The 19,756-nt window shown below is 39.0% G+C and overlaps 1 protein-coding gene across 1 annotated transcript in view; it reads right to left on the bottom strand.

Annotated features, from left to right (window-relative positions):
- Window positions 1-1,377: 1,377 nt before the first annotated feature.
- The window catches only part of ALG14 (ALG14 UDP-N-acetylglucosaminyltransferase subunit), a 20,641-nt gene continuing 2,262 nt past the window's right edge, over window positions 1,378-19,756 (bottom strand). The window contains exons 2-4 of the mRNA XM_015636177.1: window positions 19,025-19,176; window positions 14,690-14,812; window positions 1,378-1,751 (exon numbers count right to left, since the gene is read on the bottom strand). Of these exons, the coding sequence (XP_015491663.1) occupies window positions 1,521-1,751; window positions 14,690-14,812; window positions 19,025-19,176 (506 nt within the window). The 3' untranslated portion in view covers window positions 1,378-1,520. The remainder of the gene's footprint in view (window positions 1,752-14,689; window positions 14,813-19,024; window positions 19,177-19,756) is intronic.

Genomic DNA, 19,756 nt, shown 5'->3' with positions numbered 1-19,756 from the left:
TAACTGCTCTTCAATTTCAGACATAATCTTGGTTAAAACCCACAAAAACTCCCTGTTCTCACATGTGACCACATCAAGGACTCTGCTTATGCTGAGGATTATTAAGCCTGTTGGACAGGTTGTAACAGCTGGCTTCCCCACAGGCCCCTGCAGGGCCTTGCAATATTGTGACAGTAAGTTTCTGCACTGTTTTCTGACATTTCCTAATGGTTTTCTGCATGAAGCAGCCAATTCCTCTGGACCCTTGTCTCCTAACAGCAGGAACCATTGTTCCTGTTGAGCTAAATTCCACCCCCCATTCCCTACCAGAATAGCTGCTGCAATGTTTTGACACCCGATGCTGAGGAAAAGCCTTCCCAGAGTCTCCTCCTGGGGCAGCGTGAGGAGCTGCTCTTGGCTTCACCAGTCAGGCTGTGCACTCTGGAGGGAGGTTCTACTCCTCTTTGAGCTTTTCTCCTTGTTTATGTGTCTATAGCCAGCCACATAGCACAGATGACAGATGTGTTTATATTGCTTTACAGGTGGGATAGCTGTAGAATTACATTTTGCCAGATGAATGTGAAATGCTGGAGTATGCTCTCACACACAGCCAACAAAATACCTTTTAAAAATTGTTCCAATGTACATGATACCACTTTTCATGGCAAACTCTTGACTGTATATTGTACTGTTGAAAGTAAGGTGCTTAAAATGAGAAAACAGGATACACCAAAAGTCAAATTCACTGTATCAGAAAAAGAGGAAAACTCTGTTCCTTCCCTTACTACTGATTTTTTTTCTCTATTTCAGAGCTTGAACCAGTTCAATCTCCCCAGCTGACAGTTTTGCTCTGTTTGATGTCGATTTGGTAAGGCTTTTTGCACATAAGCTTTGAAGAAAGTCTTCTTAAATGGGTAAGTATTATGCCTGTAGCATGACACTTGTCACCTTTCTATTTATCTTAAGAAGTGAGCAAGAATTTTCAAAAGGTGCACAACAGATTATAAGGACTGCTTAGACAAGACCAGAGGGAAAATGATACTGGTTTAGTGCTCTGGGGGTTTTGGAAGACTGTAAAGTACAAACTGTCATGAAGCCAACCTAATATAACTGTTTCCTTTATACTCGAAGGATTCACAAGGGACTTCACCACTAGCATAAAGGAAATAAAGTCTGTTGTGCTAGAAAAAGACTTTGTTGCTTACAATTTTAAAAATGACACAAAGCTTCCTTACAGGAAATGTTACATTCATACAAAGTCCCATGTTTATTTGTAGACAAAAATTACCATTCACATAGCAGGAAAACTAGAAGAAAACAGACAGCACAGACTTTGAGCCACTATGGGTTACTGGTGAACAGACCCACATGATAGCAATAAATACAAATACACAAAAATTTTACTTAGATGTAGAGAAATCTTTATTGTCTCATTTTAAAGTACTGGCCTAATTTCTTAACAGGAATTATTGGAAATAAATTACTACAGGAATGCAAATGAGGAGCTTGCAGAGTCTATTTCAGGTAAAGCTTAGCTTATCTTACACTATTCGACCAAGATATACTGACTTGGGATATTTTTTCTTTAGATCAGGCCACTGAACAATGAAATAATCTGAAAAGTAGTAAAGAATCTTTCCTGACAGGGATAAAGTTTCCACACGGCAGATGCTCTCTACATAGACGATGATTGTTTTCTTTATTCGAAGAAGGCCAAGAAGAAAAGCAGATAAACAGACAGGAACACATGTTCCTGGTCCATTGCACAGTATCTAAAAGAGATGAAACACATTACAAAAGTAAATAATTAGTTCCTTCATACAGTAAAGAATTATTTAACATTGCATTTACACAAAAATTATATTTTAAATTATTTTTTTTTAAACCCAGAAAAGGCAAGTTAATATGAAAAAACAGGAGGGGGGGCAAACAAAACAAACTATTTCAAAGTAGCTGTCAAAAATACCATATTTCTTTGCATGTCACGAAGGAGGAAAAGACCTCTGAGATGGGACAGTTATTTCTATGAAGGAAAAGTTTACAATTCCTTGACTTGTGGGTATATAACCAAAACAGCTTCCACTCTCATCTTTGTGTTATATCAGTCATTAAATCCGTGCACATAATAAAGCCAAAGAAATTTAATTAGGATTAAACCTGGGATTCAGTTACAAACATCTTGAATGTTGGCTTAAGTCAGCAGAACACTTAAGAATTCATCAAAAATGTGCTGATGAATTAGGACCTTCACAAGAATCTGTTAGCTGATATGTGTGACTAGATTTTATTTTTTGTTTTTAATAAACACTAGGAGACAGTTAAAAGCAAATACAAAAGGAAGGCGTAGTGGTAAAAACATGTCATGTCCTTTGAGCAGAGGATCTCAAATTCACATAACATTAACAATGAAAGAAAGTACTCTTTTAATTTTAGATATTGTTCAACTGAAAAACAGATTGTTTAAAAAAGTAAAAGGTTTAAATTGGGGTATATTAGGCACTCCACTTGGTATCAAAATTGATTTCAGGCAAGAAATTTCTTACTAAACTTAAATACTACCATGTAATCAGCACTTTTCTGCACAGCTGGGGTTACATGGAAATAAAGAGTTCTTTTATAAAATCATGGCCCTATACCACATAAAGTCACTTTTTTTTTTTGTTCCAAGTTCACCAGCTTGTGAAAGATAATATACTGGTTGGGAGAAAAATCTCAATTTCTGCTTCAGGGCTGTCTGTAACAGTTCAGAACATTTCCTTTCCTGCTTCATGGCACGATCTCACTGATAAACTGGTTAAGAGCACCTAACTTTAGCTAAAAGCAACAACAGATTTGGTGCTATGGAGTTCCAAATTCTCTCACCTATTCTTTGCCTTGACCATAGCCCCAGAAATCCAGCTTGGGGATGTGATTACTCTAATGCTGTGTTTTCTGACCAGAATCAACAGACTGTAATACTGTTTCTAAAAATGTCCTGATTTTATTGTTGATCTTAACTGAACTATTTATTAATACAAGACTTCACTGATATTTTCTCAGAGTCCCTGACAAGTAATATGCTGTATGCCATTTTAATCTTGACATTTTAGGGTATCAACATCCACAGATACTCAAATTTGAAACTTGCAATGATGTAGTTATTTTATATTATTTTTTATTAGATAGCTAAGAAACTTAACACATCATCTTTGCATCCTAGAATTTTGAAATCAGAGTAGAATACTGTGGTTTCAAACCTCCTGCAGAACCTGATTTCAAGCCCATCCACACTTAAATCCTACTCTACAATCTACTGAGAATGAAAATCTGTTTTTTACATTTAGTAAGGACATAAACCAACCACACACGCTGCCTTTTTGCATTTCAAAGAAATTTTTCCAGATCTGTGAACTAAATGATGCATTTTGCAGTATTTCCTGGAAAGATTGATTAATTTGTATGTTGACTGTGATACTGGAACATGGCTATTGATGTGTAACTTAAGGCATGTTTAGGTATCTCTGTTTGTAATAACATTTGTTACTGTACTCTAAATATAGGCATAGGAAATAATGTGCTCTCCTGTGTCTGCAGGCAAAACCCACCAGCATCCCTGAAGAAGCATAAGAAGCACCTGAAGCCCCCAAAAATTATTTACTACTTACTATTTTTGTGAGTTTAATATACAGTCTTGTTGTACACAGTCTAACTATTGATCTTCTATTCAAAATTCAGCTTTAAGGGAACAGACAAAAATGTGCACTACTGCTGAACAGAAACTCCACTTTCCTTTAGCAGCACTACCTGGAGTACATATATTGCTTTATCTTCACTGCTCCCTGTCCCTTTCTCCGTTCTATTGCCATCCTCTCTCCTGTCCCTTCCTCAGTGCCATCATTTTCCATCAATTTCTCTGTACTCTACCCAATCCTCTGAGATGTCTCCCACCCATCCTTTCTTTCCAAGTTTTCTTTGTGATCACTGGTGTTCATCTCTCTTTGCATCCCTGTTCTCAGGCAGCCTTCCAGCTGTTTTCCCTTTTGAATGGCTCTGCACCCTTTTAGCCTCCACCTACTATGAAAGCTTAAATATTGGTCCCTTACTTTCCCCAGTCTGACACAAAATGTATCAGTTGTGGATATTATTTTGGTCAGGTAGCCATCATAACATTCTACTGAGCCCAGAAGTTGAGAACTGTAGGACAGGTTTTAGAAAAAGCTGAATTTTTACAATCATGGTCTTTATCAAGCCATAGACTTTATCCTACTTCTCCCCTTTATTAAGCCTGGCCAGCAGCTCCAGTCCTTCTGGTATTTTGGTATCCTTGTGTCTAGATGCACACACAAAGGTAAATGCCACAATGAATTCCAAATTAAGTGTACTCACAAAAGATCATGTAATGAAATACCAGTAAATGGGTCTATTTGTGAACCTCTATGTAGCTCTAAAGGCCACACTGAGCTGCTGTTATTACTTTGTTGAGGAACAAAACAGAAAGACAGCAATCAAAATTAAAATAAAATAAAAATAAATTAAAATAAAATAAAATCATAATAAAATACCTCTCCTATATTCAGGTTTTGATATGATGCACTCAGTTTATACTTTCTACTGACTGTTTATAATTTGTAAGCTGCATCTCAGATGCCCTTTGATCCATGGAAAAGCACTTGCATGCAGGAAAAAGGATCAGGAAAATTATGGGCTTGGCATCTTTAAAAAAAACATGGTCTGATCATAACTCATGTCCTCTGCTCTTTCCCCTTCCACACATATGAGTTCAAACAGGACAAAGCAGATATGACTCTATAGGATTTCTGTATGCAAAATGCTCACAATAATACTCTGATTATAGATGTTCATATCCCCAGATGCTTGGATTTAGAAACTGGCCCCTGAAAGAGACTGTTATAAACCTGCTAAAGCCCACAAACAGATCTCTATCTGAACTGGTAGCTGTGATCTGTAAGTCAGAACTAAAAATTAACCTTCGGTTAACCCCTTCAGTGCATGTCCAAGACATGTCCTGCTTAGAACTGGTGCAGTTGCAATTGCAGTGGCAATTCCCCTCCAAAAAATCTCATCTGACCAGTCCTACTTACTCCCTCTCACACTGCCAGCAGGAAGGGAGACCAGTGGTCCTTCTGCTTGGAGTCCAGTATCATACACTCCTCGAGGAATACAGGGGAAACTTCTGAGCAAACAAATAGGTACATAATGAAGAAGAGGAACCATTGCAGAAGGTGTAAGGTAGAAATGCTGCTGTTCAGCTCCTGCCTGTACACAAACTGGAAAGGATGATGGAAAGGGAGTGAATCACCTACAGCCTTCCTCAAAGATGAGAAGATGAGAAGATGAGCAGTCCTACTTGTGAATTTCAAAACACTATTCAAAAGTAAATTTTGGACAATGATTGATACCTTACACCTTGAAAAGACCAAAGCTTTTGTTTTTCCCCATCAGCAAAATACCAGTATGTCCCAGTGAAGCCCATGGCATGCTCTGGGGAAGAGGCATGCATCTCTTGGACAAAAAGGGACCAGGGCCTCTGTAAGGTCAAGCAGCTATTGGGGGGTGTTTCCCTCAAGTATCTACTCAAAATTATCTGTTTTCCTCAGTATCTATTTACTTTAGCCACAAGGCTGCTTGTGGAGTATTTGTGATGTGCCTCTAAAAATCTCTGAGTTCAGCCTTCCTTAATAAGGCATCACAAAGGGGGGAAAAAAGGGGCCAAAGACAATTTTTGTGTCACTTTTGTGACCTCTTGAGCTGCAATTGTCCAAGGACTTTCCTGGTCATTGGGGGTCCCTACTTCGTTGCCAAGAAACTGTAATGGATTGTTCCAGAAGAGAATGCTGCAGGTCTCTCTACACCATTTATAAGAACCTCTAATGCAAGGAAATGTCCTGCTCAATGTTAAATGGGTCCACTGGCTGCCTGGCCTCACAGCTAGACCAATATACTAAGTCCTACATACTAAAATTCTCTGCCAATTCAATCTAACCAAACTCTAAACAGTACAATAAAGGAATCAAGCTGTATATTAATGGAGGTTTAAAAGCAAAGGATCAGAATACAACATTTACCTTCAGCAGCTCTATAAATCTAGTTTCCTATTAATCACTTTTATATAAAAGTGGAATAGTTCTTTGTGTTTCAGATATTTTCCACAGCTGTTGAAAGAAAATAAGCTAAGCCAGCAGTCTGGGAACACCAGGAACACTGGCACAGGGCACCACTGCTGATAAAAGCTGCTTTAGAGTTGGTGAATGCAGTACTGTAGCAGAGTGACATTTACCAGGGAAAGCACTGAAAGCAGAGCTTGCAGCTTCACTGGGATTAAATGTCACTGGTCAAAGCAAAAATGAGTAAAGCAGTAAACTTGCATTTTTCCTCCTAAGTATGTAAATATACAATTGCTGCCTATCTTTTAAAGAGCAAGTGTTTAAGTACTATTTATGTGCCCAAATTACAACAGTCCAAAGGAGGACAACAGAAGTCCCCTAAATTTAGTAGAAAGTGGAAAACTAATTTGCAATTTGCTTTGCATAGGAAACTGGCAACTCCTACTGCTCTCCTTAACGACTTGTGCAGAGACTGGCCTTTTGTCACCTGGTGGAGAGCAGAAAAACTGCCCTGCTCCGTGGGGCTGGGGAGGATGGTGGTGTGGGGATGCTGTTTGCTGCTGGGGGGATGTGCATGTGTGAGCTGAAGTTGTGCTGCCTACCAGGCATGGAGCTGCCTCCTGGAGTACCTTTAGGACACTGCTCAGGCCTCCTTTGTTCTGGCAGGGCTCCCTACTCCACAGTGCTGAACACCTGGAGACAACACTGAGGGAATAGGAGGTGCTGCTGATAGACAACTACTGAAAGAGGCAAAGACAAGTGGAGTGACACAAAATGGACCAAAGCTGGGTTAACTGAATGATCTGTATCTATGCAAGTCCTACCTTTTAACTGCTATGCAATACCTACTTTATAACAGTGTAGGAAAAAACTTATTAGTTATTCCTATGTTATAGGAATAATGAATTTTTTTGTGTGGTTTTTGTTTTGGTGGGGGAGGTTGTTGTTTCTGTGGCACGAGAGACTCTGCAATGTATTCATTTGTATTCTGCTATGTAAATTACAATATCTCATGAGCTCATCAGCCCTTGTTTGGTTTTAATATTTTATTACTATTTCAAAAACTTCACACTCAAATACTTAAGCACGTTGAGAGGGAGTGTTCTTATGGAAGCTTTTGCTAGTCTTGCCCTTTAGTATGTCTGAAAATTCAAGTTTCAAATATTGAGAAAATTAGCTTAGAATTGTTAATATTTTTTATGGTTTAAAAAAGGCAGGAACCTTTTTCAACAATTCCTTATTATTATTGATGGGGAAAAAGAAGAATTTCAGGTTCTGTTTGCACAATAGAAAGGTCATTAAACTACTTACTGGTTTATTCTTTTTGATGAGGGAAGATCTTATCCAGTTCACTTTCCCCCACCACCTGCATATAAAACCAACTAAAACTTCACACCCTATTTTCTGTTTGAACTTACCTGCAGAATGCAAGGCAGGAAAAAAAAAAAAAAAAAAAAAGCCAAAATACTACCTGTGTAGTGTGATGTAAATCAGGTAATTAAGGCAGAACTCAATTATACCCAGGTACACTTTTATTTTCTACTGCCTAAATCACTTGAGTCATCAGGGGTGCAAGAAGGTAGTTATAGTGTCCTACAGCAACAGCTTGTGTTCAAGCTGGTCAGCAGCTGTAGGTTGTGGCACTGCCATGAAAACCTTTCCTGTTCACCTCTGGATCTCACTGGTACAGTAGCTGTTACTGTACAATACAGACAGTAAGTGAGGTGCTCTTCAAAACAAGCAGAGGCATGTGTGGTCCTACAGGCAGATTACCTAACCAGGATAAATAAGATTAGTGAATGCCAGAGTGGGGAAGAGAGAAGTGGAGGAGCAAGGACTTAAATTAGTACACTACACAGCTGGGGTTCTATTTGTTTCTGAGTATTACTTTCATTATAGAATGAAATAGACTGGGAAGCATCACCTTTTATGCAGCTCTCACTTTCTAAAGGTTTGGGGACAAAGAGAGAGGAAAAATCCTACCTAGTGTATTTTTCCAGGGAGAAAAGGAGAGCTTCTGCAAGACCACTGGGAACTAGATGTAAGGATTTAATCATAACAGCATAAGGCATTGTTAATTCCACCTTCTAGGCCTGACCCAGAGTTACCAACCCACTGTCCTCAGGGCTAAGAGACCAGGGAAGAGGCGCAGCTGATGTGATTTGCATCAGCCTCCGAATACAAAGCAGTGAGGGAAGCTCCCAGCTCCTGGATTTCAGCAGAGCAGAGGAGCTTAGCTATGCATGTGGCTATTTGACACTGTAAGACTTGAAACAGCTCAGGTCTGCTTGTGGGTACGCCCAAGGGCTTCACTGATGAAAAGAAATGAGTGGGGTCATTAAGAGTGTCAGAAGTTAGGCAACAGCTTAGTGAGGAAGGTTTGAGAATCTTCTTTTGGATGCCTAAAGAAACATGCAGGCTTTAATTTTTTCTAAGGAGTCTAACTGTAGGCACCACACCTAACAGCCCCTGTATGCCAGGTGACAGGTCTGTCATTGGGATTAAAAGCTCTTTGGAGTGGTAGTTTCCATCAGCATACTTCCCAGCCTAGCTGCCAAATGAAAAATGAGAAATATAGAATGATCAATTAAAAATAATGATAAATGACAGCTGTGAGGCTGGTACTAAGGCTGCGGAAGTCAGTGAAAATGTTAATGTTGGTTATTAAAGTGTTAGATGAACACCCAGGCTGTCAGTGGAACCAACAAAACAACCACTGAGTCTTTTGAGAAATTGTGGGAGATGGATAGGTTGGTTAAAAAAGAACAAGATTACCAAAGTAGATACAGGGTGGAAAATAAACTAACTCCCTACCTACATTACTATGGAGTGGGTATGTGGCTTATTGCTTCTGACAAATTAGTAGGAAGTAGAAGAAATTTGACCTAGTATAGATGAAAAAGTTGGTCATAAAAGAATTCAGTAAAAAGCCTTTGCCAAGTAAATTATATTGTAGTTACTGAACTACATCTCCAGCTCCAACACTAGGTACTAGCTGGCTTTCAGCAATGTCACCTTGGCTGAATCTGAACCTGACCACAGTCTTTTGGTCACCACAAGAAACACTATCCAACCTTTTGGAGCCTCTTTACAAATAATTTTTGTATCTCCTTATATAAAAAGTACTGCTTATCCTAGTAGTCTGCTTCTACTCCAAAGGAGAAATTCAATGCAAGACTTTCAAATATACTCATATATGTTACTATTAGCGGCCTAAAATGAGCCTTTAATTGCAAATCTCAGTGTGTCTTTCATTAATCAGGTATTTGTTTAACTTCAGCTTGAAAGCAGTATTTTAGGCTAACTAAACATGATATTTAAATGTTCATAAAATATCTCTGGGACTACTGCCCAATCACTGAAGTTGGTATAGCAAGAATGTGCATCAAATACCTGCCTGAAATATTTTCCCAGTGTAAAACCTAGAGGTGTTGGCAGTCTGCATCTGCATACCAGTGGTTAGATTTAGCAAGACTGTTATGCTTTATAACATACATGGAAGTGTGACCAGGGTGTTCATTAGGTTCATAATCAACCTGATAGCTGATGAGTTAAGACTCTTTTATGTCTAAAAATGCCTCCTTAAATCTAAGCTAAGATCTCAGTTCATCTTTACTGCTACTCCTGTCCTCCCTCTGAAAAGGAGTGTCTATAGGAAAGTCTAATTAGCAATCACAGAAAGGGCAGGGCTACAGCAGCTTTGAACCAGCTGACTGGAATAGCTTCAGATGTTTATCTGTGCTCAGCACAGGGGAATTCTGCATTGTGTCTGCAGGGTACTGTAGACAGTACACGAGGTAGGAGGGGTGAATAAGACTCGTTTTCATCAACACTGCGAAGTTAAACAAATTTTGATGCCTTCACTTTGTTTTCTTTTTAGACAAAGAAATTAGTTTCACTGAAGTTCTTAATCCAGTGTTCTTACTCTTGATTATTTCGACTGTTTTGATCCTAGAAGAACATTAGTAGATCAGACATACAGTCAATCTGGTCCAAAAGAATTATAAACACTGCAGAAAGATTCAGTGCACAAAAGAATGCAGCAGATAGTCCTAAAACTGCATTATACAAAGTTCACTTGTTATGAAATGAAGAAAAAATGCCACCACCCAGATTTTGTAGCTTTCCACAAAGTTCCAATTAGAACCGTGATATAAGGGACAATTACTATTTGTCACAGTAATCTGTGAGAGTGTTATGAACTTAAGACATTTTGGGCAGGCCACAAAGAATGGAAAATCTTAGCTAAATGAAATAATGATCTCCTTTCATTTAGCTTACTGTGCAAACCCTTCTGTAACCAGAAGCTGCCTTAGTCAGTTTAACCAGTCAGGGGACCAGGCATATGTGATGGGATGTGCAGTCATAAAAGAAGAGGCAATTGCTACAAGCATGATGAGCTGTGCAGGTTTCAGCCTTCTAGAAAGAAGTTTATAAAGGAGAGACTCATTCAACTGACAGCTGCTGGGGAGGGAGAGACAGCAGAGCACGTACTTGCTGTGCAAATGTAAACTTACTACAGACTTCCCTCAGGAAGGAGGCCCTAATGTGGGAGGACCGCCTTCTTAGCCTGATTTAACCCAGGTTTTTCCAAATAGCAGTCATCTGAAAATATCTACTTATTTCAGGCTCTGTAGAGCCCTGAGGCAGTAGAAACTGTTGAGAGGTGTCCCTAGAAAAGAAAAAAAGTCTGGTCATAAGAGTCCAGGATGTGCATTCTACTAATGGATGGAGCTTTATGCAGCATTTCTGCACAAATGTAGGTGAAATTTAATTATATTAAAGGATAGCAAATCATTGATCCATCTATGGCTGAAAACAAGTAGTGGATAAAATATTTTGCAGCTTCTGCTGTGTGGTAGGTGCACATCCTTAATTTTCAGTTTGGATTTCAGGTATGCCAGAATGAGCAGGGTAATCATGATCCAGACAGAAGGCTAGACCACCTGAAAACTTAGTTGCAGGGTTGGCAAACTCGCCCAAGGACAATGGTTCTGTAAGCAGCAAGAGAACTGAAGACCAGTTTCCTTTGAACTTGTATGTACTGACTGACTTCAAGAATATTAAAGGAAAGATGTAACTTTAGTTTAGTCCTTCTTGTCTATCAAATAATCTATGTAATGGGCAGTAATTTTCTTTATCTTTGGGAAAAAAATCTCTGTGCAGCTCGTGTAATTTTCTGTAAATAAGGATTTGCATCCTTTTCTAGATAATAGATCTTAACAACTTGTTCTGGTTTTACGCTTCTTCTTAGTCTTTCTCTCAAATGAAGACAATGTCTTTCTCTCTTCTCTGACCAGCTGCCTGTTTTCATGGTAGGAATTTGCAATCTCAGAGACTGCATGCTAAATCTGGCTGCAGCTGATGAATGGTTTTAAAAGCTTTTCTGGGGCAAAGTGGGTGTAGGCAGTGTGTGCTGGCACAAGCCTTTCCTTCCCTGGAATTTTAGGTCTCTCTATAGGAAGCCTATCTAAGGCAGATAGATGATGTAAAAAAAAATCCCACCGCACATTCACCTGCAAAACACTCTGACACATTTCTATAATTCTTGGCTATAGAAACACAAACCAATTGTCACTTCTGACATCTTAATTGTTACTTGGCTTAATCTCTAAAGGGACTTTGCAGAGTGCAGATGTTCATAACTCAGAAATAGGCCTTCTGAAGATGATTTCAAGCTGAGCAACTAAGCTAACTTTTACATTTTCTAAACTCTCTGGAGGCCCACTTCAAGCATGGGTCAAGTCCTGGAAGAAGAAGAAGCAAAGATCTCCTGGAAGTTGTTCAGTTCTTTCTGAACTTACTGTCTTGAAGAAGGGCTAGATGGAACTGATTTCTCAGGAAAAGTAAATAAGAAGCTTTGCCAGATCACTGTGAGATACAAAAGGGACACAGTGCCCATCAAGTAAAGCACATATCAAGTGCTCATCAGGTAACTCCTGTGCAACTGGGTTTGCTGTTTCTCTTTTTACCCCACAGACAGGCTTAGGTTGGCATAAGTGGCATATCTGTTCCAGATCTTCCCTTTGTGCACCTAATGGTTTTGGGCTCTCTTTGCAGTACTTTTCTTGTCCTGCATTTCTTGACAACTGCAACATTTCTGTGTTTCTCAAGCTTTTGGCTGCCTAGAGAAGACTTCAGTCATTCCTTCATACATACACATATTTCTGACCAGCCTGAAAGCAAGTGTAAGGATTTGGGGATCACTCATGATATACACACTCTAAATTACTTAGAAGCAACTCAAAGTTGTCTTTCCCCCCTGCAGTTAAACAAAACCAATGTCTAGACTGAAAATGTACAGCTCCCGTAAGCTCTCCTGTTTAAAAATATGAAGCTCTCAGCATGATGTAATAGTGTGCTTGTTTCTAAACTTGGTTGTTGATTTCCATGCCAAAGTTATTGATGAGTCCTGTGAATGCCAGCATTTGTCCCAGCCTTTCTAGCTCTTTACATTACTAAGCATTACATTTTGCCAAGAGTAGAGTAGAGTTTCAATTCACTGCAAACATTTTTGTTGAAAGGCAATTAAACACTACCAGTTGCTTCACATACCATACAGTCTTTTTACTGGCAATGTGAGGCATTTTAATCCCCAAACCAGACTCCTTGGATAAATGTTTTAAAATCTTTGCAGCTCTCTGAGTTATTATATTTTGCAGAATTCTTAAAGTAAGATACACATACAAGTAGTAGTATATACATACAAGTAGTAGTATGTGAGCAGCTTTCAAGTGGTACATGATTTGCCATAATGCCAGGGATGCTTCTGCCAGCTGCAATTTTGGCTGATAATAGCACCTGACAAAAAGTAATTGGGGTTGCATTCCCCTCCAGTGCTTTAACCATGGATAAAGACTCTCTGGATCTCATTTTGAGACAGGGGTTGCTTTAAACACAGCAAAGGGCTTAAAGGCCTTGCTAAAACATACCCTTAATTTTACAAGCACAAGTGTTTTTCAAAATGTTAGTCTTCTGATAGCTTATCACAGTTTATCAACTCCAACACCATTTTGAATAACTCTGTGTAAATCTCACTGTCACTTTAAATTCCTTTGGTAAACAGAAAACATGGAATTAGATTAGTAGCTTCCTGCTTTCTTTATTAAGATACCCAGTGAATTTTTTTCCAGTCAATTTCTTTTGCAGTAAGTAAAAAAAAAATACATATATATATACTAACCTAACAGAGGTGTAGCAAACATAGGTGTTTAGCAAAGATTACTAAATACATTACTCACATTTTTCTGTCTGCTCATGTAAACAAACTTGACTATTACCACTGCCCCAGTTAAAACCACTGTAGAAAGAATAGCATGCCACCTTCTCCCCTCTCCCAGTTCTTATCTCCAGTTTTCAGAATAGGCTTGAAAAACAGTAACTGCTAAAAAAAACTACTCCTGTTGTTCTGCACACTAAACTGTTTGAAAAGTCCAGCAAGCAAGTAGCTTTTGATCTGACAGGAACTGACCAGTACTACTGAAGCAAATGAGATCACATTACTCACAGCAGCCTCTCTAGACATTCAAAATATCACAAACATTAAAAATCCCCTTTAGAATTAGCCATACAGTTCACAGAGGGATTTTAAATAAAGTCTCCTTACCAATATCCTTACAAATATCTGTGTGTGTATAGATGCTACCACTAAATTATGAAAAATACCTTGTAACTGCACTAGTTTTAACATGTTTCATTTAAGTATTTTAAACCTCATAAAGTATTAATTTGAAGTCCTGCTAAACTAATACTTTTTAAAAAACCCTCAAGTTTAGATTACTTACTCCTTAAGATGACAACAATTCTAGCAAGAAGCCAGCTGTAGTTTTTTTTCCTACAAAACTAAGACTTAAAGCTAGGAGACCACTACCTTTTGTATGCACTACCTTTTGTATTAAGACAAAAGTTTTTTGATTGAATATTTCCACTGTATCTGACAACCTTAGTATCTGACAACCTTAAATGCTTCTGACTTGTTTAAGTGTGTGGAATATTTTTAAATAAATGTAATTAGCATGAGAGTGCAGTTTTCTGAACAGCTTGAAAAAGCTACTCAAGAGCTGAGGAGCTGCTACTTCAGCAGTGATGCTTTTTGTCATTAGATGGGATAATTAATGTCAGTCAGCCAAAAATTAAATAAATATGCATTGTAACTCAAAAGTCCATGTAAGCACAAGAACTGAATCTGTATATATTTATGCTGGTCTGAACCTGTCTGTGCCAGACTGGTCATAGCATTTTAGAAGCAAGTCCAGCCAACAGGATAACCAGGCTTTCAGGCATAGTTTGTGCTGCTGCAATCCTGAAGAGATAATATCAGGAAGCAGCAATCTTGTTTTTGCTGGCTCTACCAGCATAACAAGGGAGTGACTCTCTGAAGTTACTTGCAAACTTTGAGAGGGAAAACTGGTATTTGCTATTCTAATTTGCCAGCAGTGCAACCTGTTCTCTCTTCCTTGATGTATTGCTGCTATATTTAATTTAACAATAAAAATAGTTTTCCTGTGAATTGTAAACCTAAGCACACATAAGAGATGCAGTCTGCATGTTCCAAATGCTTCTACGCTGTGGATTAGCAAGTTCTTAATAAATTAAACTTTACCTACCAAATCTGGTTTCCGTTTGTAGGTCAGAGGAAGAGAGTACAGTACGGAGTACAGTGTTGTTACCACAGAGGAGATCCAAGACTGTCTAACCTCCCGGCTTCTGGGAATGCGATCAAGGCTGAACTGGAAAAGAGCACGAGGAGCAGAGCTGTTACTTTTACTTTTCTGAGAATGCTGTGGCTCCTTCTTATTCAATCTGTCTGTGACAACCTTTTTTTTTTTTTTTAACTTTTCTTCGTCTAGTTTGGAAACTCTTGTGTACAAAAAGTGTAAAGTACAGAGAGGACTCGGAGGCGTGCAGCTGCTGCTCAGCCCGGTCTCAGGTTACCCCCAGTCCCGGCAGCCGCGCCGGGAGCGCGGGGCGAGGGCGGCACCTCGCGGGCGCTCGGGGCCGCCAGTGCCGGCCACCGCCGCTGCACCGACCGCAGCAGCCGCTCAGCCGGCTCCGCAGAGGGCCTTCAAAGGGTAAAAGCACACATCACCATCCTCTAAATGAGTACTCAGTGAGTATTCAAATGATATGCACGATGTATAGTCAAAATGCAAAATATTTGCATGAAGAAACAGGAAAGAAAATCTTATTGTTAAATAAAAAAACAGGTAAAGAAGTAACTTTCTTTGTTCTTTCCCTAAATGAAGATTATTCATTTTGTGTAAAAGGTATCAAATTAATGAAGCAAAGATGCTTTCCTTTTGTTTTGAAACCCTGGGAGCAGTTGCCTGCCCTCCCTGCAGGTGCCTTTACCTCCAGGGAGAGGAGCTGCACCTAAGAATTATTGCTGTCAGAAGGCGCTCCTGATGCCAATGACATTTTTGACTGCATGAATGAAAGGTAAGTGTAGTGGCTGCAGTGCAGTATTCAGTGATGCTGACATGTGGCTAGTGCTTGTTACCTCATTTCACATGGGACACCAGATCACCACCACTCTGGAGGAACTTATATGGGGTGTGAGAAACTCCAAATATTGAAAACTGCGCAGTTACTTCATGTGTACATTGCTAATTGTGATAGCTTAGTCCTGATGATTTGTGCCCCTGAAAGAGGATGTTAACAAAAGCTGTATGGTAAATACAAACTACAAATCTCTCTTGAATAGCAGTAACTGGGACTATTTTTAAATAGAAGGTGGAAAGAATAAAAAAACCCCCAACACTTATAAATGCAGAATGTTAATTTTCTTGACTGACATTATCCTGTTCCACTGTGATACATTTCTTGAACAGCTTTCATACTGGAAGGCATTATCAAATGTTACAAATTGATTTTTTTATGTTTTATTTGCAGGTGTTGAAACTCTGATTGCATTACTCAGACAACAGAATATGGAAAAATAAACATACCCCCTGCTCCCTATTCAACAGGTTTCTGGTTATCTCTACCTCTGCTTCTTAAAACTTTGGAAGAGTTCAGGTGATAAAAAGTGACTCCAAGTAGAGTTTAGACCCTTGTGTAGCACTCAGCCCTGCAAGATATATATATGATAAGGTGGCTTTAGGCAGATCAGGGTCCAGTGGAACTATTCAGATGAACCTTCACTGTAAGAATGGTGTTGAAACAGTATTTGACAAAAAAAAACTGAATATGATTTCCATCATCATTTAAAAAACCCAAATAATTTCAGCAGAACTTGGCAGGAACTCCAAAAAGTATCAAAGTAGGAATTTGCTTGGAGAATTCAAGTCAAGATCAAGCTGATTTTATCTACGCTTTTCTAAAAACATGATGGAAACTCTGCACATCAGTGTCTATGTCATGTTAGGACTTCAGTCCACACATCAAACAACTCCTAAGTATTAAAATAAAAAAACAAAACTGGGGGGGGTGTTGTTGTTTGCTTGTTTAAAAGCCACTGCCAGATGCTTCTGTAATCCCAGTCTCTCATCTCATGAAGTACTGTCAACATTCCAAAGCTACATCCTGTATATTTTGCTGGAATACTGCATAGTATGTCTGATACCAGAAAAAGATTTCTCCCCTATCTACTATGTTGTCATGCTGTTGCATTTTTTTTTTATATATCTTTAATGCACTCAGAATTTTTTTTCTAATTTGAACACAAATGTTCCAAACTGGCAAGTCTGTAATGTAATTTCAAAACCTTTACCCAGTTAATACTGCCGCTTTGCAATGATGCAAGGAAAAGCTGGTGGAAAACAGTGAATTATTATAATATGCTCAGATGAAAATACTGCAATGCCTGCAAAGAAACTGAGTTTATATAATTCTTTTCCATGATGAGAAACAAGATTTCTTAGCATAGTGCCTCTCAAGAAATGGAAAAGAACATATTGTCAGAAGAGGGTTATGTAAAGGTAAGTTAATCTGGTTGCTCATCTCAGACATGACCAGTGGGGGTCTAGGAATTCATGTTCTTCAGTCAACAAATATAAGTTGTCTCTCTGCTGCTAGAGTATGTCACTGGCAGCTGAAACAGGCTCTCTGTGAGCATGGAAGGTTCCCTGAGTAACAGCTCTGCAGGCATCCATGTGGAATAGATGTGGTTGCAGGTGGGGGGCAACAGAGAACAAAGAAGCCAGTGATAGCAGGACCAGAGACTTCTCATAGAAGGCATTTTTAATTTCTTTTTCAAGAGACATAGTGGGCTGAGGTGCAGCATTTTTCTTCTTGCAAGCGAGATGCTCATTCTGGCTTTCTTTCCTTCTCCCTGAATAGCTGTTAGAGCACAGCTAGAGCACAGATCCAAAAGAAAAATATTTGTGGGGGTGGGGAGGTGTGTGTTTAATTTTCTCTTACATCACTGGCTTTCTGATACATCATTATTGTAATTTGTCTTCCATCTGGTCCCTAGGTCTGGAAAAATCTACATCCTTAACCGGATGAGGAAGGGAATGATCATGCGTTGAAGCATTCAGACTTCTCCCTTTCATTTATGCAAAGCTGCAAGAAGCTACTAGAACATAATTTTCAAATGTTTCATGATCTCCAGTGTCCCAAATAACAAAACACATGCAATGTATGTGTGTGTGTGTGTGTGTGTGTGTGTGTGTGTGTGTGTGTGTGTGTGTGTGTATGAAAGCACACTCTGAAATTCAGCAAACATATGTTATGGGTGATATTTATATTTGATATGTGATATTTACTTTCCAAAATTTATCTTTCATTTTCACTCTAAATACTTCTGCTCAGTAGAAAGAGAATGGTCAAAGGAAAAGAAGCATCTGTTATCCAGACATCAAACTCACATGCAGCCAAAAATGCTCCTCTGGCTTTCAGTGTTGAGGGAAAACATAACTACAGGATCTGTTAGTAGTTGGAGGGGTTATAAAAGAGAAGCTGCTTAGCAAAAATAAGTGAGCTATGAAAACTACATAACCTTTTAATACTGAAAATATGTTTCTTTAGGAAATCAAATAATTTAGGGTTGGACATTCATCAGCTAAATGAGCACAACTGTGTGAAAGGCTATTTACCCAACAAGACATCTCTGAACAGGAAATACCTCTGGTCACTTTATTAATAAACATTCATCCTTGGTGCACAATAAGAGGTGAAAGATGCGGTAAACAAACTTAAAAATTTCATTCCTTAGTGAGCCTGTGGTTCAGCTTAGCAGCCGTTACCTTACATTAAAAGGATTTATTCTGAAAATCATTGGTACTGAGTCCCACAGTCTTTTGTCCCAACAGCACTGCTGGAAACAATGGAAGTGCACCATATGAAATCAACACCATGCAAATAATTAATTTACTGTGTGCTGTACTATTTGCTCAAAAGGACTTAATATTTTTTTAGCCAGAACACTCATTTCCATGGTACTTATACCGCTAATACTTTCTACTAATTTCACTGGATGTCAGATCACACTTTAGGTCAGCAGTTATGCTGCTGCCTGTTAACCATACTGCAAACTACCTGAAAGCAAGCAAGCATCTGAGAAAAAAATTAAACAAGATATTTTAATGATTTTTTCATGATTTTTAGGAGTTCAGAATTTACTCAGGTCATTAGCCAGAAACTTGACATTCAGAGGCCTTGCACCCCTTTTAAACACACATTTAATACTTCATTTTAAAAACACAACCAAGACACAGTCTAGAAACACACAAAGCAAATAAAATTTATATTAAGGTTTGTTAGATAAAATATTTTTCTGTATAGGTTCTTTCAAAAAATATTATGTGTCACTGAGGGAAATGCCAAACTAAAAAAAAAAAAAAATTCCCTCTGCAATATTTTTGCTCCAGTATTCTTATAGCTACAAGTAACACTTCAGTTGCTAGCTGGTATAAATGTCCTTTCAAGGAATCGTTTCCCAATTATCTTGAATTAGAATGCCAAGAGCATTTTTCTTACATGAGTGTTTAACAAGTTACCTGGGACTCGGAGAATGTTTCAGCCCTTTTTTGTTCAAAAGAACGTATTTTAGCTTCACTCATCTTATCTGAGTCTGCCAAAACATAATGTCTAGGAGAGTATGACTCTGACAAACAGCTAAGTAACCTCAGGATTTCTGTTGTGTGCCCACCTGTAAAACAAAACAAACTGCAATTAGTAACTGAAAAGTTTTGTAACTTTCAATTTCTTCAGCTGAATCAGTCACTTTTCATTTTAAAGCATATGAGTATTACTACTAGCAGTGAGAAAGTATCTTCAGTGGAAAGGATTCAATTAGAGGATGGCTGAGACTGTTAGGTAACAAGGAGGGAACTCAGCTCCCAGGGAAGCAGTATTGATGGACGCTTTCCAGTGAAATGGGATTGAACCAGGTTCACACAGGAGTCTGATGTTTGTGTTTAATGTCCTGTAAATGGCATAGAACAATCAGGCAGAGTGACACTGTGGGCTGCACTCAAAGGCCACCCCATGGGCTGATGGCCAAAATGAAGCTGGACAGGATCTGGCTCAGAGCTGCCCCTTGGAAGCAGAACTGCTCCTGCCCTGTGCCCAGTGCTGCCAGCTGCCAGAGCAGGGGCTGTGCTACCCCAGCTCATCATACTGAAACCAGCTAGGCATCAGTGTCACCCTGCAGCCCCAGCAGTGTCACCCTGCAGCCCCAGCAATGTCAGCCCCAGCAGTGTCACCTGGCAGTGTCACCCTGCAGCCCC

The sequence above is a fragment of the Parus major genome, chromosome 8 (assembly GCF_001522545.3).
Source record: "Parus major isolate Abel chromosome 8, Parus_major1.1, whole genome shotgun sequence".
NCBI lineage: Eukaryota > Metazoa > Chordata > Aves > Passeriformes > Paridae > Parus > Parus major.
Note: the sequence above shows the minus strand (reverse complement) of the source record. Positions and strands in the feature narration are given on the sequence as shown.